This window comes from Streptopelia decaocto (assembly GCF_964273445.1).
Source record: "Streptopelia decaocto genome assembly, chromosome: 24".
NCBI lineage: Eukaryota > Metazoa > Chordata > Aves > Columbiformes > Columbidae > Streptopelia > Streptopelia decaocto.
In genome coordinates this window covers 1412031-1430098 of record NC_138679.1, presented here as the reverse complement: position 1 = coordinate 1430098, position 18068 = coordinate 1412031, and the positions used below count along the sequence as shown (strand labels likewise).

At 48.9% G+C, this 18068-nt stretch overlaps 1 protein-coding gene across 1 annotated transcript; it reads left to right on the top strand.

The window, feature by feature from the left end:
- The first annotated feature begins 227 nt into the window (after nucleotides 1-227).
- On the top strand, nucleotides 228-16987 carry SUGP1 (SURP and G-patch domain containing 1). The gene is made up of 14 exons (XM_082071806.1): nucleotides 228-265; nucleotides 485-656; nucleotides 1211-1314; nucleotides 1748-1975; nucleotides 3512-3635; nucleotides 4129-4232; nucleotides 5859-5982; nucleotides 7356-7864; nucleotides 12342-12448; nucleotides 13085-13262; nucleotides 13508-13614; nucleotides 14423-14568; nucleotides 15245-15374; nucleotides 15887-16987. The coding sequence occupies exons 1-14, from the start codon at nucleotides 241-243 to the stop codon at nucleotides 15911-15913; spliced, it is 2085 nt and encodes a 694-aa protein (XP_081927932.1). The 5' UTR covers nucleotides 228-240; the 3' UTR covers nucleotides 15914-16987.
- Nucleotides 16988-18068: the final 1081 nt, after the last annotated feature.

Below are 18068 nucleotides of genomic sequence, written 5' to 3'. Positions count from 1 at the left end.
TAGTCCGACCGGTCGCTACCGCCGGGATGTGCCCGGGTGCGGCGGGGAAGGAGCGCGGCGGCTCCAGCGGTCCCCGCAGAGAGCCGGTTGGCCCCTCCGTCCCGCCTCGCTGCGGCGGGAGGAGCGGAAAGGGAGGCGGAATCCTTCACGGGACTACATCTCCCAGAGGCCTTTGCGGCAGCACGGCCTCGCCCCGCCCGCCCCGCCCGCCGCGGTGCATTGTGGGACGGGAGCTCCAAAATGGACAACCCCAGGGATGCGCCAGGTACGGCCGGTCCCGCCGCTCCCCGGGTCCCTCCCGCTTCCCCCGGCCCCGCCGCCCCTCCCCGGCCCGCCCCGGGTCCTGCGGCCCGGCGACCGGCTGCCCTGCGGGGGTGACGGCGGGCCCGGCGGGCCGGGGCTGTGCGTGCACCGGGCAGGGCTTGTGGCGCTGGTCCCCGGGGAGCCCCCAGCGTTGATTTCCATCCCCCGTTTCCCCCCTCAGGGAAGGTGAGCCGGTGGTTCGGGGTGGCACAGTCGAAGTCGGCCAAGACCAATGTGAATATTCTGCACCAGGAGGAGCTGATAGCGCAGAAAAAAAGAGAAATCGAGGCCCGTCTGGAGCAGCAAGCGAAGCAGAATTACCTGGGCATACAGCAGCTGCCTCTGTTTGGAGAGTACGTGTGAATTGTGGGGCTTTTAGGTGGGAGCTTCACTGACAGAAAGCGGGAATGTTTGTTGAATAAAGCTGAAGAGTTCTGCAAAGCTCTTGTGCTTAGAGGCAAATGCTGAGAAAGTTCAAATTGATAATTTTGTAAGGTTAGAATAGGATACTTGTGCTTTAATCGGTCTAGGCAGTTTTGTCAGACGCTAGAACAGATGCGTGGTAACGCAATCGTGTTTTTAACAGGGTATTATTACACTTTCTGATTCCTGTTTGTTATCTTTTTTTATAATCGTGACTCCTAAGAGTTAACAGAATTCTCCAGTTAAATGCTTACCTGGGGTTCTTGGAAGCAGGGAGTAAAGGAGCCGGGTGCAGAGTGTGGGTAAAGGCTGTTAGCAGCAAACTGAATGATTCTTGTGCTTTGGAAATGTGTGTTCTCAACACGAGGTGAGCGAAATGAGTAGCCGTTAGCATTTGTCTGGTTTTCTGTTCAAAATAAAAGCATGTGGGGGGTGCTGGGGGGGGATGAGGAGTGCCATCACCTGCTTTTCTTTTTCTGTCCAGAGATGACGGTACTGATGGCGAAGCCTGTGTTTCCAACAAGTTTGTTAACGATGGCAGTTTCCTGCAGCAGTTTCTCAAGCTGCAGAAGGAAAAGTCGAGTGCTGGTAGGTCAACTTGTGAGCCACAGGAGGCCCTTCCTTCTCCTGGCGGTACCAGCTTTGTGTGAGCTGCCTCCGCGTGTGTTCGCTGTAGAAACCCTGCTATGAGCTGTGACCGGTGCCAGTAAGTTCTAAAGCAGCAATGACCCATTTAAATTTGGTTTAAAGTCTTTCCTTGAGGTGCGGTAGGGATGTTTGCCTTCTTTCCCTCTATAGGTGCTGTAAAGACAAGCATCTCTCTTCTAGCTTGAATCTTACATTGTAAAAAAACCATCACAACTTCCACTTTATTATGTAGCTTTTACCAGTCAGCATCTTAAACTTACGCTGAAAATAACAGCCCGTTGCAGCTGCATTTCTGCCTGAGTTGCTATTAACCTGCTGAAATTAAAAACAGTATGGATGCACAGGAATTATTTTCCCCTCGTTCTTTCCTAAGAAACTCCCCCAACTTCTACTAATAACTCGGCAAACGCTTCTACGCCGCACGTTGGGAAGAAACCGCTGCTGTTTGGGAAGCGGCCCGGGCAGGTCCTGAGCAGCATGTTGCACCAAGCGAAGAACTACTCCCATTCCAAACAGAGCCCAGTCGTTAACCGCCTCAGCGTGTTTCAGTCGCCAGACGAAGATGAGGAGGAAGATTATGAGCAGTGGTTGGAAATTAAAGGTAAGTGACGCCTTGTGCTGCATGGTTTGGTTTGGGGTGCAAATTCACCCGCCCTGTTGATAAGAGATGAGTGTAGGATCAGGATTCTTTTAATGCTTTTCCCCAGTGGAGGGTTGGTTTTTTTATTCCTACGCTGCAAATTGCTATTCTGAGCACAGCTCCTGTGTGCGAACTTGTGCGTTATGAAATATAAATGACACCGGTCAATGCTGGTGGATCCAAGTCCGGCTTCAGCAGAAAAGCCGAGACCCGAATCCTGTTAGATATGGGATGAGTTGCTCACCATAGTTAAACCAGGTCTGGTTTGTGCCTGGGGCGATTTGTTTTCTATGAGTTATCAAGGCGAGCGCTTGATAAATCTCTCTGGAAGATAATCTGTAGAGATGCAGCATGTTCTGCTCTTCATGGAGCTCGACTGTTTGTCAGTCATAAGAATTCTGCTTTTGTACTATTGAAATGTCTTATGCTCAGTGCTGAGTTCTTTAGAAAATAGATATAATGCCTGTGTTTAAATGATAGAAAATGAAAAATCCCTAGTTTGGGAGTGGCTGTGTAGGGGGAAAAATTGTATGCGTTAATAAATAAGATGATATGTCAGGTATGGAACTATGATCAGGTAAAATTAAATTTTCATTAGAGAGTCTCAGCTCTAGGCCTTGACTGCTTCAAGTGGGATAGAAAACCAACAAAGAATATTGCAGCACTTAGAGAACCAAGTTTCTGGGGATGACCTGGGCGAGGAAGCCAGAAGGCAGATATGCCTCGTAATCTGAATTTCATGCGTGCATTTTAATCAAGTACAAAATTAGATTTGAGTTGCTAAATAAGTCACACTAAGCTTTGTGTCATAATTTTTTTCATTATATGTTTATTAAACCATGTCTAGCTATTTCTGGTGGGATTTAGACAAGCATAATCTTAGCCCGTCTGAACTTAAGGGGGAAATGCGCCGCGGGAATGTGAGAGATAGCTCCAGAGAGCAAAGACCTTTAGTTTAAATAAAATATGGCCCCTCTGTTTGCAGATGGTGAGTTCAAACCTGGTCTGGATCAGTGTGGGCAGCTCTGCTCCTGGGTGCAGACCCAAAATATTCTTGTCTAGACAAATGCAAGCGAGGGCTGGGACATGGGCACATGCTGGTGGGGAGGACGAAATGCTCTGGGTGCTGCAGTCTGTAACGTTTAGTGAGCAATGTGGTTGTGAAACCCAAATTCCTGTTCTTCCCCATCATGGGTTTTGTATGGAGTAGAATTCTCAGAAGCAAATGGAAGGTGCACCCTAAACTGTAGTGATCCAAACCTTTGGCTTGTCCTTGGGGGAAAAATCGAGATAAAACATTAATTTCCTGCTAGGGGAGCACAGAGGCTGAACTAGGGGTTGTGATTTGTACAGCTGTGTCCAACCAGATCCCCCATTTCATCCTTTCTCTTCCCATTCCCCTTCTACTTTTGTCTGCCACCGTGATTCTTAGAAGTAATGTGCCTGTTGCCTGTTTGGTGTGTGAGTTGAACCCCAGTACTGACAGCCTGCTTAAAGTTTTACCCCCAGAGGATGCGGAGACCCGGCAGGTGGTGGAAAAGCTGGCTAGGTTCGTGGCGGAAGGGGGACCCGAGTTAGAGAAGGTCGCTATGGAAGACTACAAGGATAACCCTGCTTTTTCGTAAGTGCGGCGATAATTCTTGTCCTCCAAAGCCGAACGGTGTCTCTTTGTAGGAGAAAACCGTCAGATTTGTGTATATCGGTTTTGGTTTCGTTATCGTTTGAGCTTTGTTGTGAGTTGTTGGTCTATAGTTGGGGATTCTGAGGTGGGAAATGCAGCCTGGGAGGTCTGGCTGCCTGTCCAGCTTCTGGTCTGGATTTTGGGACTGGTTCCGTCTCCTCTGCCGTGGACAGAGGATTCCCTCCCATATCACAAGGAACTCATTTATTTCCCTTCAACTGACACAAAAAACCTGCATGCACGTCCTTAGATTAAAGCTCTGTGTGTTTATACACGCTGAGGGCTTTGTAATCCACATTTTAAGTGTATTCTGAGTAACCTGTCTGGTTTATATTTTTTTGTTTGTGCTGTTTCTATCCCGAAGTATCAATGTTTGTGTATGGTTGTTGCTGATGCATATCTTCTGCCCTTTTTCCCTCCATCTCCACCCTAGGTTTTTGCATGATAAGAACAGCAGAGAATTCCTTTACTACAGAAAGAAAGTGGCAGAGATAAGGAAAGAGAATCAGAATTCTCAGGCATCCTCTACTCAGAAAGGTAATTAAGACTGAGATCTGGAGAATATGAATTGCCTAAATTAGATTTGGTTTCTTCACTGTCTATAACAGCTTGTTAGGCCTGTTCTGGATGCAGCTGGAATGGATATTTGGCTGTTAATCTGGTGGCCGTAAATAACATTTCAAAATGGAAGGAGATGGTGATCAAACATCACCATGATGGCATCAAACTCTTGTGCCAAAATGCTTGCTTCCCAAGCCCACAGCGAGCTGTACCCTGAAAGGCTCTTAAAAGAGATTTTCCTTGTGTTTCTCCAAAATCCTTAAAGCGAACTCGAATGATTTTCCATTGTGTATGTTCTGCAAAGTGTTTCAGCCCTGAAAACGCACTGAAAGTTTTTGTTGTCAATTCAAACGGTTGGGTTTTTCATTGAACACGATGCCTGTTTCTGCTGCCGTTTCCCTACCTGAAGGTTTTCTTTTCCACTTGGGACGTAAATCCTCGCAAATCAGGGACTGTGTTTTCAGGTGGGAAGACAGCAGAAGTGGGTCATCTGCCCCCAGACGGGTGTTGTGGGCTGTGGAATCTCGTTAACTGCGTTAAGAGACAGAAATTAGCGCGTGGGTGAAGCGCAATGTGTGGACCAGGCTCTATCTCAGAGCCCTATGGCCCTGGCACATCCATCAGCCTCCCTGTGTCACCTTCCTTTGCTGTGGAAAAGTCTTAATGCAATTTACCCATCATGCTGATGGAGTTAAGAGCTCAAACAAATCGTGGTTTAATAGATTGTAGGCTGAAAGAGCTCATCACCAATGTCAACCGACTGATACAACAGTGTGGAAGCTAAGCAGCGTTATCCATACTTTACAGGTGTGGAATACTGAAGCAAGGAAAGGTTATGACTTGTCCGTGGCTTAAAAAAATCATGTCTTCTGCCTCCTGGTCCTGTGCCAGCACGCTGGAGTACTGGCACTGGTACTGTGCAGGTAGCAAATGGCATATAAGGCTGTCGTGGCTAAATAATGTATTTGCCTGGCTCCTTATAAACATCAAGTGTTGAAATATTAATGATCAGAGCCTTGTCTGTGCCTTTGATCTAAAGCCACCTCTTCCAGGTGAGGATTGGGACTGTTCCCCAGAGAATTTCCTCTGTCCATCCCTCCCCCAAAACGCCCGGGAGATGTGTAGTGGCAGTAGCTACAAATGGGATTTTGGTGCGTTATTAATTTGCCACTTTTTCTGAGGCTTTCCCGTCACTCCCGGGGGCTTCAGTGGCAAAGTCTTTAACCACAGATAATTGCGAGTGCTGAGGTATAACCCAATGAAAAAGCACCTGACATGGAGAAGAAACAGTAGAGAGAAACGAGCGTCCCTCTTTGCATACAAAAGCTGGTTTGTCTGTTAATCTGCTCTCATCTCACTCCTGGCCCAGAGGAAGCTGATGTGCGAACGGCCGCTCCTCTGCTTACAAAACTGTTGTACAACCTTACATGATATAGTGATTTTTTTTTTTTGTGATATAAACTCTTATGACTGTTTCTGTGTGATATTTCTAAAAATTAAACTCGACCTTTTGCCCTTATTCTGCTCTTGGGGTTCTTAGAACAGATAGGCTTTGACTGTTGCTTGGGTGAGTTGGGCCCAGTACTGACAGCCTGCTTAAAGTTTCACCCCCAGACGACGAAGAGACAAAGAGCTCAGCTGAGGCGCTGGCCAGGTTCATAGCGGACGGGGGTCCCGAGGTGGAAGCGATTGCCATGCACAACAACCGCGAGAACCCCGCTTTCAGGTAAGGCACAAACCTGCTGCGGGCTGGGATGTAGGGGGGCTCTGATGGGTCTTTTGGGGGTTTTTTTTAAAGGGGAAATAATAGCCAAGCTTGTGCCAAGTCTGAAGTTACAAGGATGGTGTGTTTATATAGCACCGAGACTTTTATATTCTTGAGCTTCATGGTTCAAAGCAAGGCACAGAGAGAGAGAGGGATCGATTTCCTTCGCCCAAAATCAATTGGTGATTTCCAGCCCTCACCTGCTCTCCGTCACAAGGCACTGGTAGAATTCCAGCCTTTAGACTTCTCCCTAGAGCTGCGTTCTGCTGTGGGTCCCCATCCTCCACTCACACCACTGCTGTCTAATTAATTTCCCGGGTTGCTCTTTACGCAGCATCCTCAGTAACGTGCAGGTAGCACTCCCGCACCATTAGGTCTCCCTTTCGAATACCTTTTTCAGCCTTTTAGATGTGAATTGTTCTTTTCGCTGCTCACTGACAGCTGTTTAATGCCTCCCTTTGGTCTCATCCGTGTTACGTTTTTCTGCTCTTACAAACAATTCGGTGTGTTCTCTGGAAGTGAAGTGGTGGCTCCACAAGCCTTATTTTGCTGCTGGTATTTTGCTATTTTATTTGCTGCCTTCTGGGGTGCTCCCCTTGTGTTTTGAAGTACATTAAACATGTGCTAATACCTGAGCTGCTTTGTTATTTACTTTAAAACCCCGCTGTGCTCCCACCTGGGCATGGTCGAGTTAAACACTGTCTCCTCTGTTAGGATTTCATCGGGTTTGCCATAGAGAGTTTTGTTTTATTTAGAGATGCCTTTTTGTGGAAGTGGTAGCAAATACAGTGATGTTTTTTTGTGTATGGGGGAACAGAAGGAGGGAGTCATGGCGTAATTAAGCAAACTGGTAATGTCAGTGCTTCTAGTTTGAATAGAGAGCTTGGGAGCAGTTTCTTTAGGCGGCGGTTTGGCCTTCCCCGTGGTGAGACCTGAGTCTTTGTTTTCTTCTGCGAGCTGAACCCTGACATGTTGTGCAGCCCTTGTGGTTTTGGAAGGCAGGTGAATTCTGGGGGAGGACCTTGCGTTTCTACAAAAGTAACATGATCCTCCTTAGTACCGTGTGTTTATTTGGCACCAAAAATAGCTGTGGTTTGCTCATGAATGGGCAAAATACGCTTGCTGATGCCAAACTCCCTTGCAGGAGCACGCAGAGCCTTGCGTTGTGTGCTCGTACACACGGGATGGTGCTGGAGAGCAGGGCAGTGCCTGGGAAGGGGTTTTGCGCAAAAGCATGGCGGGACGGAACAGCCCTGACCAACCTGTGCTGTATCCAACCCCTGTGTGTCACCGCTACAGCTAAACCTTTTCTTTCTTTATTGTTTTCCTTATAGGTTTTTGTATGAGCCAAGCAGCAAAGGCTACAAGTATTACCGGCACAAACTGGAGGAGTTCCGCAAGGCCAAAAGCAGCACCGTGTGTGCCCCGGTGCCTGTAGAGCCCAGTCTGAAGAGGAAGACCAGTCCCGAGGCGGCACCGACACCTCTGCGTTTACCGCCTCTGCCTCTGCCCCTGCCCTCACCTCTGCCTCTGCCCCTGCCCCTGCCCATTCCCTCCGCTCTGCCCCTGCCCGTCCCCTCGCCCCTGCCCTTGCCCATTCCCTCGCCCTTGCCCCTGCCTGTCCCCTTGCCTGTCCCCTCGCCCCTGCCCTCCCCGTCCCCATCGTCCTCTACGACTCCACCCGACCAGGCAGCTACAACCACAGCTTCCACAACCACCACGGCGGCTGCTCCGGGCACTACTAAAAAGAAGCGGAAGAGCAGGTGGGGACCGGAGGAGGACAAGGTTGAATTACCTCTCCCACAGCTCATCCAACAGCTGGATTCTCCCTCCCCTCTTTCAGGTTAGTGGGTCTGTATATTATGTTGAATAACTTGGGTTTTTTTCCTGGGGGGTGCGTTCTGCCTTTGCACAGCCAGCCTTGTAAACAGAAAACCCAGTAGGTCTTATCTCTGGTTGTAATCACCTTGGTTGCCAGCCCCCATCTTCCAGTTGGATCCCGCAGCGAACTCTCCCCTGTGTGGAAACCCAGATAAACCACTTTATCTCCCTGACACCAGGGATTGGATCTTATCGTTCTGCAGCTCTCTGTAAAACCCTGCTGTGCTATAGCTCATTACAGCCTCAGCCTCTACACTCTTTAGGGCTATTTCACTTCAGGAAGAGAGTCTGTCAGAAAACAAATATCAAAGGCTGAACTGTGCTTATTCCTCATGGTGGGATAAATCCCTGGGCAGCACTTCCATCTCACTAACCGATCAGAAGGCTAAATGGGAATAGCTGTTCCCCAAGCGCTGGAATTAAAACTTCCAGTTCCAATTTATACCCATTTCGGTTCATTTGATTACAGTCAGGGTTCACAGTCCTTGTCCTCATGTTCCTATTACTTCACCTGCCATGTTCACCCTGGGGTGCAGTTCAAGTGGGAAAGGATGTGGAAAGGAGGAAGAGAAGACACAAGATAAGGCAGTCGGTGTTGGCAAACTAAGAGAATTAATAGTATGAGGCTGGAGTCACGGGAAAAGTGATAAATACCTGTCTCAATAAGGACCTTTTTCAAAAGCCAGTGGCAGAAGAGATGGAGTGGCACGAGTCATAGAAAACAAGCCGTCGTTTTCTGAGCTGCAGGGTGGGGCCACAGCTAATTCTCAACACAGCTCGTACAGTTCATGGCTCCAGCAAATCCGTGAGTCTTCTGCTTTGGCTGGGTTTTAGAGGAGATAATTGCTCAGCCATTAATTAATAGCTTTGATTGTTAGGTTTGGCTAAGATGTAGGTTGGCTGTATGTGTCTGTTGGTTCTGCAGAGGCTGGGAAGAAAGGAAGGAAAGACTCTTATCTCCTAATCCAGCACTTCAAATGTAGATGTAGAGAAGTTCCTGTGTAATTCTGTCTTTGGATCACAGGAGCCTTGGCTATCCAGGACAAGATACCAACCTGGATGGCTTATTCCTTTGACCTTGAATTGCTGCTCAGAGTAAGGCAGAAATCAGATGCTAAAGTCCAGATTTGGTACCTCTAGAGTCATATTTTTCTTCTTGCAGCCAGTAATGAAGCTTCGATGATGAAGCTGGGCAGGCGCCATCAAAACGAGCGGCAGATTCCGTCTGAGCGCCTCCCGCTGCGGTGGGGCGGCTGCGAGGGGCTCGTGTGCTCATTCCAGCATGTTTCCTGCTGAAACCTCCCCTGGCTCGTTTAGCCTCCCCTTAATGAGACGGGGACGCGCTCCCTGCGTTCACACTCACTTTCTGCAGGGCTGTGTGTCAAGCAGAAGAAAAGGACAGCAAACAATTTGCCAGGCATAACAAATCAACCGTTAATGCGCTGTTAATGCTCTGCAGGGGGAAGGATTCCTTTTTTCTCTTTTTAATCGGTTCAGATGGACTAATCCCTTTGTAGAATTAACATCTTCAACCTGACAGGTGAAGAGATTTCTGAATTATACCCCTGGTCCTGGGGAATGTTCGAGTTGCACAGTATGATTTGCTACCTAAATATCAACGTCTTAGTCCTTTATCCTTAGCAATTGGTTTGGAATTAGTGGAGGAGTGTTCTGGTTCTTTTCCTGTCTACTCTTAGAAATAAATCAGTGTCGTGGAGAGGAGAAAGTGTCGCCCTTTTGGACAGAAACAAAGCTCCTCTTAAACGTATTGATATCGAAGCATTTAACTGTGTGTGTACTGCAGGGACTCACACATCTGAAAAGCTGAACAGAACAGAGATATTGTGATTAGTGAACTCTGTGGACTAATGGGAAATTACAGGCTGTCATTAGAATTTTCTGAAACCTCGAGTTGGATTGGTTTGGAGCTAATTAGTTTTAATTGAGTGAGATCTTCAGACTATGAACCAAAAGAACCCAAGCAGGTCTGTATCGGGATTTCTTAAAGGCCGTTGGCTTCTCTGGTAACGAGCTGCTCTTCGGGATGTGGGGAAGGGCTGAGCCGGCAGGTGTTCCTCTGCCAATGCTGCAGACAGACTGCACCACTCACCCTGGAGGCAACGCTGATGTCATTCAAGGGAAAACATGTACTTTTTCCCAAGCTTACTGAACGTGAGACTGAAAAGCAACTCATCTTCTGCACAGCGTTCGTCTCGTGCTAGACCGGTGTAAGGAACTTAGAAATCTTATCTATTTTTATGCAAATTTGTTGACTGATCTTATTTAAGAATAGAATCTTCTCTCTTCCGAAGCAGACTTGGGGTGGAGCTTTGCTTTTCCTGTCAACTTCACCCGTATTTTGATACTTTGGGCCAATCCCACAGAAATATCTCCCAAAGCTGAGTTTCCGCAGCGATTTTCAGCAGCTCTCAGCAGAAAGCCAGCGAGGGACCGGTGCAGTCCGACAAAAACAGATGCAGTTTTAGCGCAAGGAGGAGCGGCGGCAGATGCTTTCTGGGGAGTAAAAGAAGATGCTGCGGTCTCACCTTTCTCCTTTACGGGGGTTATATACGCTGGCAAGTCACCAGCTCGCGGGGCCTCTGGAGCCGCTCCTGGCTCTTAGCCTGAGTCTTTATGCAATTCCCAACTAAGCCAAAGAGCCGCCGACCTCCGTGAAGGGCAGAGTCTTCCTTGGTGCTTTCAGAGGAAGGTTTCCCATGCCCCGAGACAGGAGGTGAATCCTCGACCAGGGCTGATGCTCAAGCGCCCCCGTCTCATGTAACATTTGGGGCCAGATTCTTCTTTACATGCAATAGGTGTAGTATGTTCATTAAACTTGTTTCCAAATCTCTGTGCTCTCCAAGACAGAAATTAGGCTGTTTATCAGCAATAAATAGGTTTGTTTTTCTATTTGCTCTTATCTTTTACATATCCCAGCACCAGGCTTCGCTTCTCACCTCCCTCCTCGTTGCAAGCCCCTTGCAGTGTTTTACATAATGCCTGCGGAGTTGACTCCTGGAGCTGCATGGGGGGGTGGATGTGCTGCTTTCTCTTCTCCTCGGGGGGCTGGAGCTGTGGAAGCTGCTTCCCAATCCCGCCAGCTCGGCCAGAACACGTGGAAAGGAGGGGAGAGCAGAGCGCGCAGATCAATTGCCCCGAGTGCGGATCAGGAAAGGGAGATGACAACCCCTGGGGCCTAATTAGCATCCTGTGTAGACATTTGGTGTCATGAACAATGATCCCATTATTATCGGGCTTCATAATTAATAGATAATGAATAATTAATGAAGCATCATTTAACTGTACTCCGGGCTTACGTTCCAATGGAGGTTTTTGCAGTCATTAGGAAGAAATCCTTTTCCTCGTATTGAAAAATGCAACGCGCTTTCAAGTGCGGTTTTGTGTCTTCTTTTAATCCCTTAAATATTTAACTGTTGGGCGCTTGGCTCTGAGGTGCTTTAGAGGGGAGCTGCCAGCCCTCTTAGATGTATAAGAACCAAGTTTGCAAGGCTATTTCCATTGTAAATCTCTTTTTCGCAGCCCCAGCAGTGTTTCTATTACTCTTCCATGGTGCAGCAATTACAAATAGGCTTCCTTTTCCCCCCCCTTCTCTCTTTCCGTTCCCTTGCCCTTTGGACTCAGGGTGCTGTATGGTCATTTTACATCAGTAGGTACCCTGCCCAGATAATGTTAATATCTAATTTTAGGGCTTATCTGATGCAACAGCCAAAATCATTCCAAAGGAGGAGCTTCCAAAAGGGGATGCTGCGGGAACAGGAGGATTCATCGATGGGATTGTCAAGCGGGGAGTTCAAATGCCCCCTCTTCGAAAGCAGGGGCACTATCGCTGGCAATGCTGCTCTTGAGCCTGGAGATTAGAAACTAAAGTCTCCCTGGGGAGCAGCGACTTCCAAAAGCAGCATAATGCTCGTGTCTTTATTCTAATGTGGTCATTTGCTTTTCATTTGGAATGAAGTTGCTGTTTACATAGTCATCAGCAGCCACTTACGTGCGCAGATTGGACAATATGCTGACAGGCTCTGATCTGCCTGTGACTCAACTCTGAATAATTAAGCGTCGCTCTTTGCAATGGCTGGGCTACATGAGAAAGCATTATGAGGAGAATTAATCTTAAGAAGGAATGATTTTTAAAGCATTGCCACGCAGCGTGACCCCCGAGGATGGGGAATATCTGCAAACGTGGGCAGAGCCTTGGAGCGGGTGAGGGACCGCGCAGAGCTGGTGAGGGATGTGCCATCCCCTGCCTTCCCACCCCTCGGTCCTAAATCCAACCGGGTGGTTGTTCTTCAGTGAAGTGTGTCAATGCTGCAACCGTGAAATGAGTGTAAAACTTCGCGTGGGGATCCTGAGTGATGGTTTCACTGGTCTCAACAGCTGCCTCAGATTTCTGAAAGTCTTTTAACGTGTGCTTGTTACAGTTCAGGACCTCAAGGGTCTTGGTTATGACAAAGGGAAACCAGTTGGTTTGGTGGGTGTGACGGAGCTCTCCGAAGCCCAGAAGAAACAGCTGAAGGAGCAGCAGGAGGTAATGCCCTGAAATGATTTCCAAGTTCATTTGTCTACCGGTGTGTTGCGTTGCAGTGTGGCTGGCGAGGCGGGAAAATGGAGGTGGGGGTAGCAAAGAAGCTTCCCGAGCGACCCACAGATAAATCTGTAGGATTTGTGCTGAATGCCTAAAGAACTGTGTGATGCTGCAGTCAGCAGAAATAGCAGAGGCCTTTGGGGAATACGAATTCAACCAGCCAGTTGCTGTCCTACCAAAGTAAAACCCCAAATCTATAAGGTCTGTTGCGTCACATCTGCAGCTGGTTGCGTTTTGCTTCAGCAGTGGGGAGCTGAGCGGCTCCTCGCAAGCTTTGGGGGAATAAGAGCAGAATTGGCTTTTGCTGGAACGCGAGGGCGATGTTTGAACTCTGTGGGGACGATCAGGTGGCAGCAGCCCTCAGCACTAATACCCAGGTGCCTCTGTCAGAGGAACCAGCACATAATGCTCCTGTTTGATCTGAGGAGCGAGCGGATCAGATCAAGCCGCAGCCCTTTGGGATTTGTCATCAGAACCCGTGTTCTGTGCGGGCTCTGCTGCAGAATTCTGTGTCTGTGTCACGCTGCTGCCTGTGAACGCGTTGTCTTATTGACCGTGCCGTCGCATTTCTTCCCTTAGATGCAGCAGATGTACGATATGATCATGAAGCACAAGCAAGCCATGCAGGAGATGCAGATGATGTGGGAAAAGGCGATCCAGCAGCACCAACACGGCTACGACAGCGACGAGGAGGTGGACAGCGAGCTGGGAACGTGGGAGCACCAGCTTCGCCGCATGGAGATGGACAAGACGCGAGGTGCGTGGGGAGCTGCCGCGCAGACGTCTCGCTCTGCGCTCGCATAAAGGTCTCTGGAGGGAGATGTTGAGATCACGGTGTTGGTTTGGGGCACTTGTCACTGGGCCGTGCTGCGGCTTCCCTGCCTGTTGGGCAGAGATAATAACCCTCTGTTGCTGTGAGCTTTATGCTTCACAAACCCGCTGAAATTCAAAGTCAAAGAACGCCGCGTTATTGCTGTTTTCTCTCCTGTGTGTCTTGGGCAGAGTGGGCTGAGCAGCTGACCCAGATGGGCAGAGGAAAACATTTCATCGGAGACTTTCTTCCACCTGACGAGCTGGAGAAATTCATGGAGACGTTCAAGGCATTGAAGGTGAAAATAGCAGAGACTTGGTGGGGTGGTGGCGATGCCTCCGCCTGCTCCCGTAGCAGCGAGGGAGAGATCTCGGGCACACTCGGCCCTTGTCCCAGCGTTCGGCTGCCTTGCAGCCTGGGGGTGCTCTGGGACTTCTGGAGGAAACAAGGGGTTCGCTTTTTTGCTTTTTGCAGAGAAACAACTGTAGCAAATTAGAAAAGAGACTGTTGGGGCTGCGTTTGGGGGTTAGCTGGAATTACAGACAAGCTTCTCAGACAACCCACTGGTTGTTCCTGTTTGATGGAAGTGATTGCTGATGCCAAGCAAGGAAAATTTGAATATTTATCCAGACAATTGCAGTAAAGTGAAAATATAAAGCCTACAAAAAGCTTATGCAAAGCACTTCAGTACCTGCCAATTCTTCCCAAACTGTCGGACTTCTTGGTGCCGGCGCATCCCTCATAACGTTTTCGTGGAAGGAACCTGGGGTCTGATGTTCCCTGGAGTTCCTGGCTTAAAGCTGCATCTGAACCTTGACCCAATGAGCAACTTTACATTCAGGAGCTGAATGTTTCTCAGTGTAATCTTGCAGTAGCATTCCCTGCTTCTTGCAGATTATGTTATAGGTCCGTGCAATGCTTTATCATTTACCCATTTGCTTCTCAGTGGTGTTGCCGAAATGGAATCCCAAGAAATGGTGCTAGTTAGTTATTGTTTCCCAGAACCACCCTAACTTGGAGTAGCCGAAGCTGGTTTTCCACTCCTTTTACCCACAAAGATAGGTGTGTATGAAGAATAACCAACGCTGCCTTTCGTGTCTCTGCAGGAAGGACGTGAGCCAGATTATTCTGAATACAAAGAGTTCAAACTGACTGTGGAAAATATCGGTTATCAAATGCTAATGAAGATGGGCTGGAAGGAAGGCGAGGGACTTGGCTCAGATGGACAGGGGATTAAAAACCCTGTGAGCAAGTAAGGAGAGTTCTACTATTGATTTACTCCTTTCCTCTTGGGCTGGTAATTGATGCTCCTGCCCTGGCCGACTGGAAGCAGCTGCAGTGAATGTAGCAGTAATTCATCACTTGAACAGAACATGGAATTCTCACAGCAAAGGAGAGAAATTCTTTCTGATTTCTTTGGGGTTCCCTCCCCCCAAGGTCTGCGCTTGTTGCTTTATCTCACACAGGAGGTCTGATCCCAGCCAAGAGTATTTTGTTTCGAATCAGAGTCTCCTCGGTGCCTTCTTCTGGGAGGTGCCTTCTCCACAGCTTCTCCTATAAAATAAAGACAACACTTGCCTGCACCTCGGCTCTCCCAGGGCATGTGAGGATTAAGTCATGGCTTTAAAGCCATAAATTTATATAAGTATTAAAGAACATGCATTTTGCCTTGGAAGTGGTTGGTGCCTGCTGGCGAGTCCCTGGTGCCCTGGGGATGAAAGGCAATTACCAATATTTGCTGCTGCCAGACCTGTGTTTTGAAACTGTTTCAGTCCAGATCACACATTGTGTGTGACCGTGTGACTGCCGTGTTGTCACTCATTTGTACGGAAATTTTCTGATTTGATCACGCTTTGTCTATAACAACACTTGTGAGCGTCTGGTGACATCTGCGGATTTCGGAGACTTTGTTCCCTCTTTCCAAACAGGGGCACGACCGCGGTGGACGGAGCCGGATTCGGCATCGACCGTCCCGCCGAGCTCACCAAGGAGGATGATGAGTACGAGGCGTTCCGCAAGCGGATGATGCTCGCCTACCGCTTCCGGCCAAACCCCCTGGTAAGGCTGGGACCGACACCAGCGCGGACACGCTGCCAAATCCGTGGCGGCTGCCGCACGTATCTCGTCAGGCCAGGAGCGTTTCCAGCGCTGAGCCGAGACAGCAAACGCTGTCCGAGTTCCCCTTTGCTTCTCTTCTCGTGCCAAATCAAATTATCACTACCAAAACACCCATGGATGCACAGTTTTCCTTGCTGTGATCTTTATTTAATACAAAAGCCCCTGGTTTTCATTTTATCTGGTACATATGAAGTATAAACTCTGCACACAAAGGATTGTCTGTGAATCCGTGGTGTATTTTGAATAATTGCTTTCCTGGTTGCATTTGCCTGTTACATTCAGCATGCCAGCACACCTAGAAAAAGCTACAGTTGTAATTTTTGATGGGAAACCTCAGGTTTCACTGTCAGAAATGTCACATTTCAGTGGCTTCCTCAGATAATTAAGCTCAGATGCTCATTGTTCTGTGAAGATAGCAATTGTGATTAATTTTCTCTCATTATTCCCCACAGAACAATCCACGACGACCTTACTACTGAGGATGCTTTTGGGACAACGTATTTTCAAAACAATTGTAATTTTACTGTGAAATGTTATGAAACTGCATTATCATTCTCTTATTTGCTGATGTTGTCGAGCTTGCGGAGGTCGCGGTGCCGTCGCTCACCCAGCGGCCGGGCCCGCGAGCCCACTTGGCTGTCGTGACACCCGTGTCGTGACACCCGTGTCGTACCAAGGTCTGGGTGGCGTTTGGGGAGAGCAGAGCAGGTGAGGACGAGATTTCACAGCCTGCCCTGCGGCCAGCGGAAGGATAACACCAAAGATACCACTAGGAGTAGTTCAGGGGCTCTGTTCGTGTTTAGCTCAGTGCCACGTCACCAGGAATGCGTTTTTACCAGATCCTCTGGTGTACAGATACGCAGCTTGCGCTGCTTTGGGGAGGGGTTTTGTTCTTTTTCTTTGTAATTTCAACCACAACAAAGGACTATCTCTCACCCGGGGCCATTGTTGAGTCAGGCTCTTGTTCCCTGAAGAACTGGGTCCTGATGCCGTCACAAAGCCAGAAGTTTAGTCCGACCTTCAGCTGACATTGCAAACCCGGTGCCTGGTGAGTTTAGGAGGACGCGCAGATCGGCGCTGGGGGCGCTGGGCAAGTTCACTTCAGAGGCGACAACCTTGTGGTTTCTTGAACACTAAGATCCCCCCGAGCTTCCCAGAAAAAACAGAGACTTGCGGATGTTTCTGTGGAGTCGGGCAATGAAGAACTGAGCCTTAACCACAGCTGAGCAAAGGGATTGGGATTCTGTTGTCGTAAGAAACTCCGCTACAAATACAAATTCATTCAGTCTGTAAATAAAACTCATTTGTTCCTTACGTTTAATCACTGATTTTTTGGGGGGAAGAGTCTTATGTGTGTTTTTGTATTCTGTGAGATTGCTCTACATCTCTTCCCTTCCAAGCATCTTAACAAAAACAAAGCGAGGTGGGTTGATTTGGTTCCTTTTGCATTGGTTTCCCCTCGGTCTGAATACTTGACGTGTGATTCTCTTTTGTTAACTTTTCTTAACGCGGAGTCAAGCACTTGGCTTTCAATAAAAACATTTAAACCGGTGGAGTCGGTAGGGATTCATTCAGAGGATGAGCCGGGGAGCGCGCGGTCTCGCCCCGCTGGGTGTACACCCAGTGCAGCGTGTACCGGGGGCTCTTGCGCTTGGGGTGGAATGGTGGAAAATTGGGAAAGAAAGATAATAAAACCTGGCAGGTGTTCAGCAGGACCGAGTGGTTGAGGTCACTGTGACAACTGCGGTTTGTGCTGTTGCTGGTTGGGTTTTTCAAGCTCATCTGGCCCAAGAGTTGGTTTATTCCTTTATTTCAACACAGGCCTTGGTCTTCCTGAGCCCGTTCTCTTGCCGACTCTCGGTCACCCGGTGCTGTGCTCTGGTTTTATGGTGCCGCTGATGTGCGCTGTTCCCATGCAGACAGGCTCCGTCATCCGGGGCAAAGTGCAGGGCGGCCAATTCAGCCCCCGGACTCTGAAGCAAGAGGGCAAAAGAGTGACACAGTGGCATGTTTGTGACGGCTCGCGAGGAAGGGAAAGGTTGGGGGGCTGCGCAGTCGAATCATCGAATCGTTTAGGTTGGAAAAGACCTTTAAGACCTGGATCACCGAGGCTGGTCTCTGTGTGGGCTGGTGGGGAGGAAAACGTTCGTGTTTGAGCAAAGCGGGTGAGAGGAGGAGATCCGGGTAAGCTGGGCTCCCAGCTGGGTGCGGAGACCTCAGAGCTCCTGTTCTCCACGCTGTTCGATTCGTTATTAAAGGCAGGGATGAAGCGCTGGCTTTCATGTGCTTTGCTCCTTCTCTCTTCCCCTCGCAGATCTGAAGAGGTGTATCCTCTCGGCTCTTCTAACTACTTAAGGTTTCCAGAACGAATTTAAAGAGAAAATATAAAAATAACCCAGTCCCTGAGCTTTCCAAACCTCTTCTGGAGTGGTTTTATCCTTCCCTGTGGCTCTTAGTGCTGTTGCTCATCGCAGCCCTTGAGTGCAGAGACCAGCGCAGCCCCTTGTATGCAGACAATGTTCGGCTGCTCCCTGGACCCCCCAGCTCCCTGCTGGGCGGTTCTGGCGCTTTAAGGGCGCTGCCCGTTCACCGGCAGTGGGGCCAAAGTCCACGGGCTCCGGTGCGGGGCCGGGG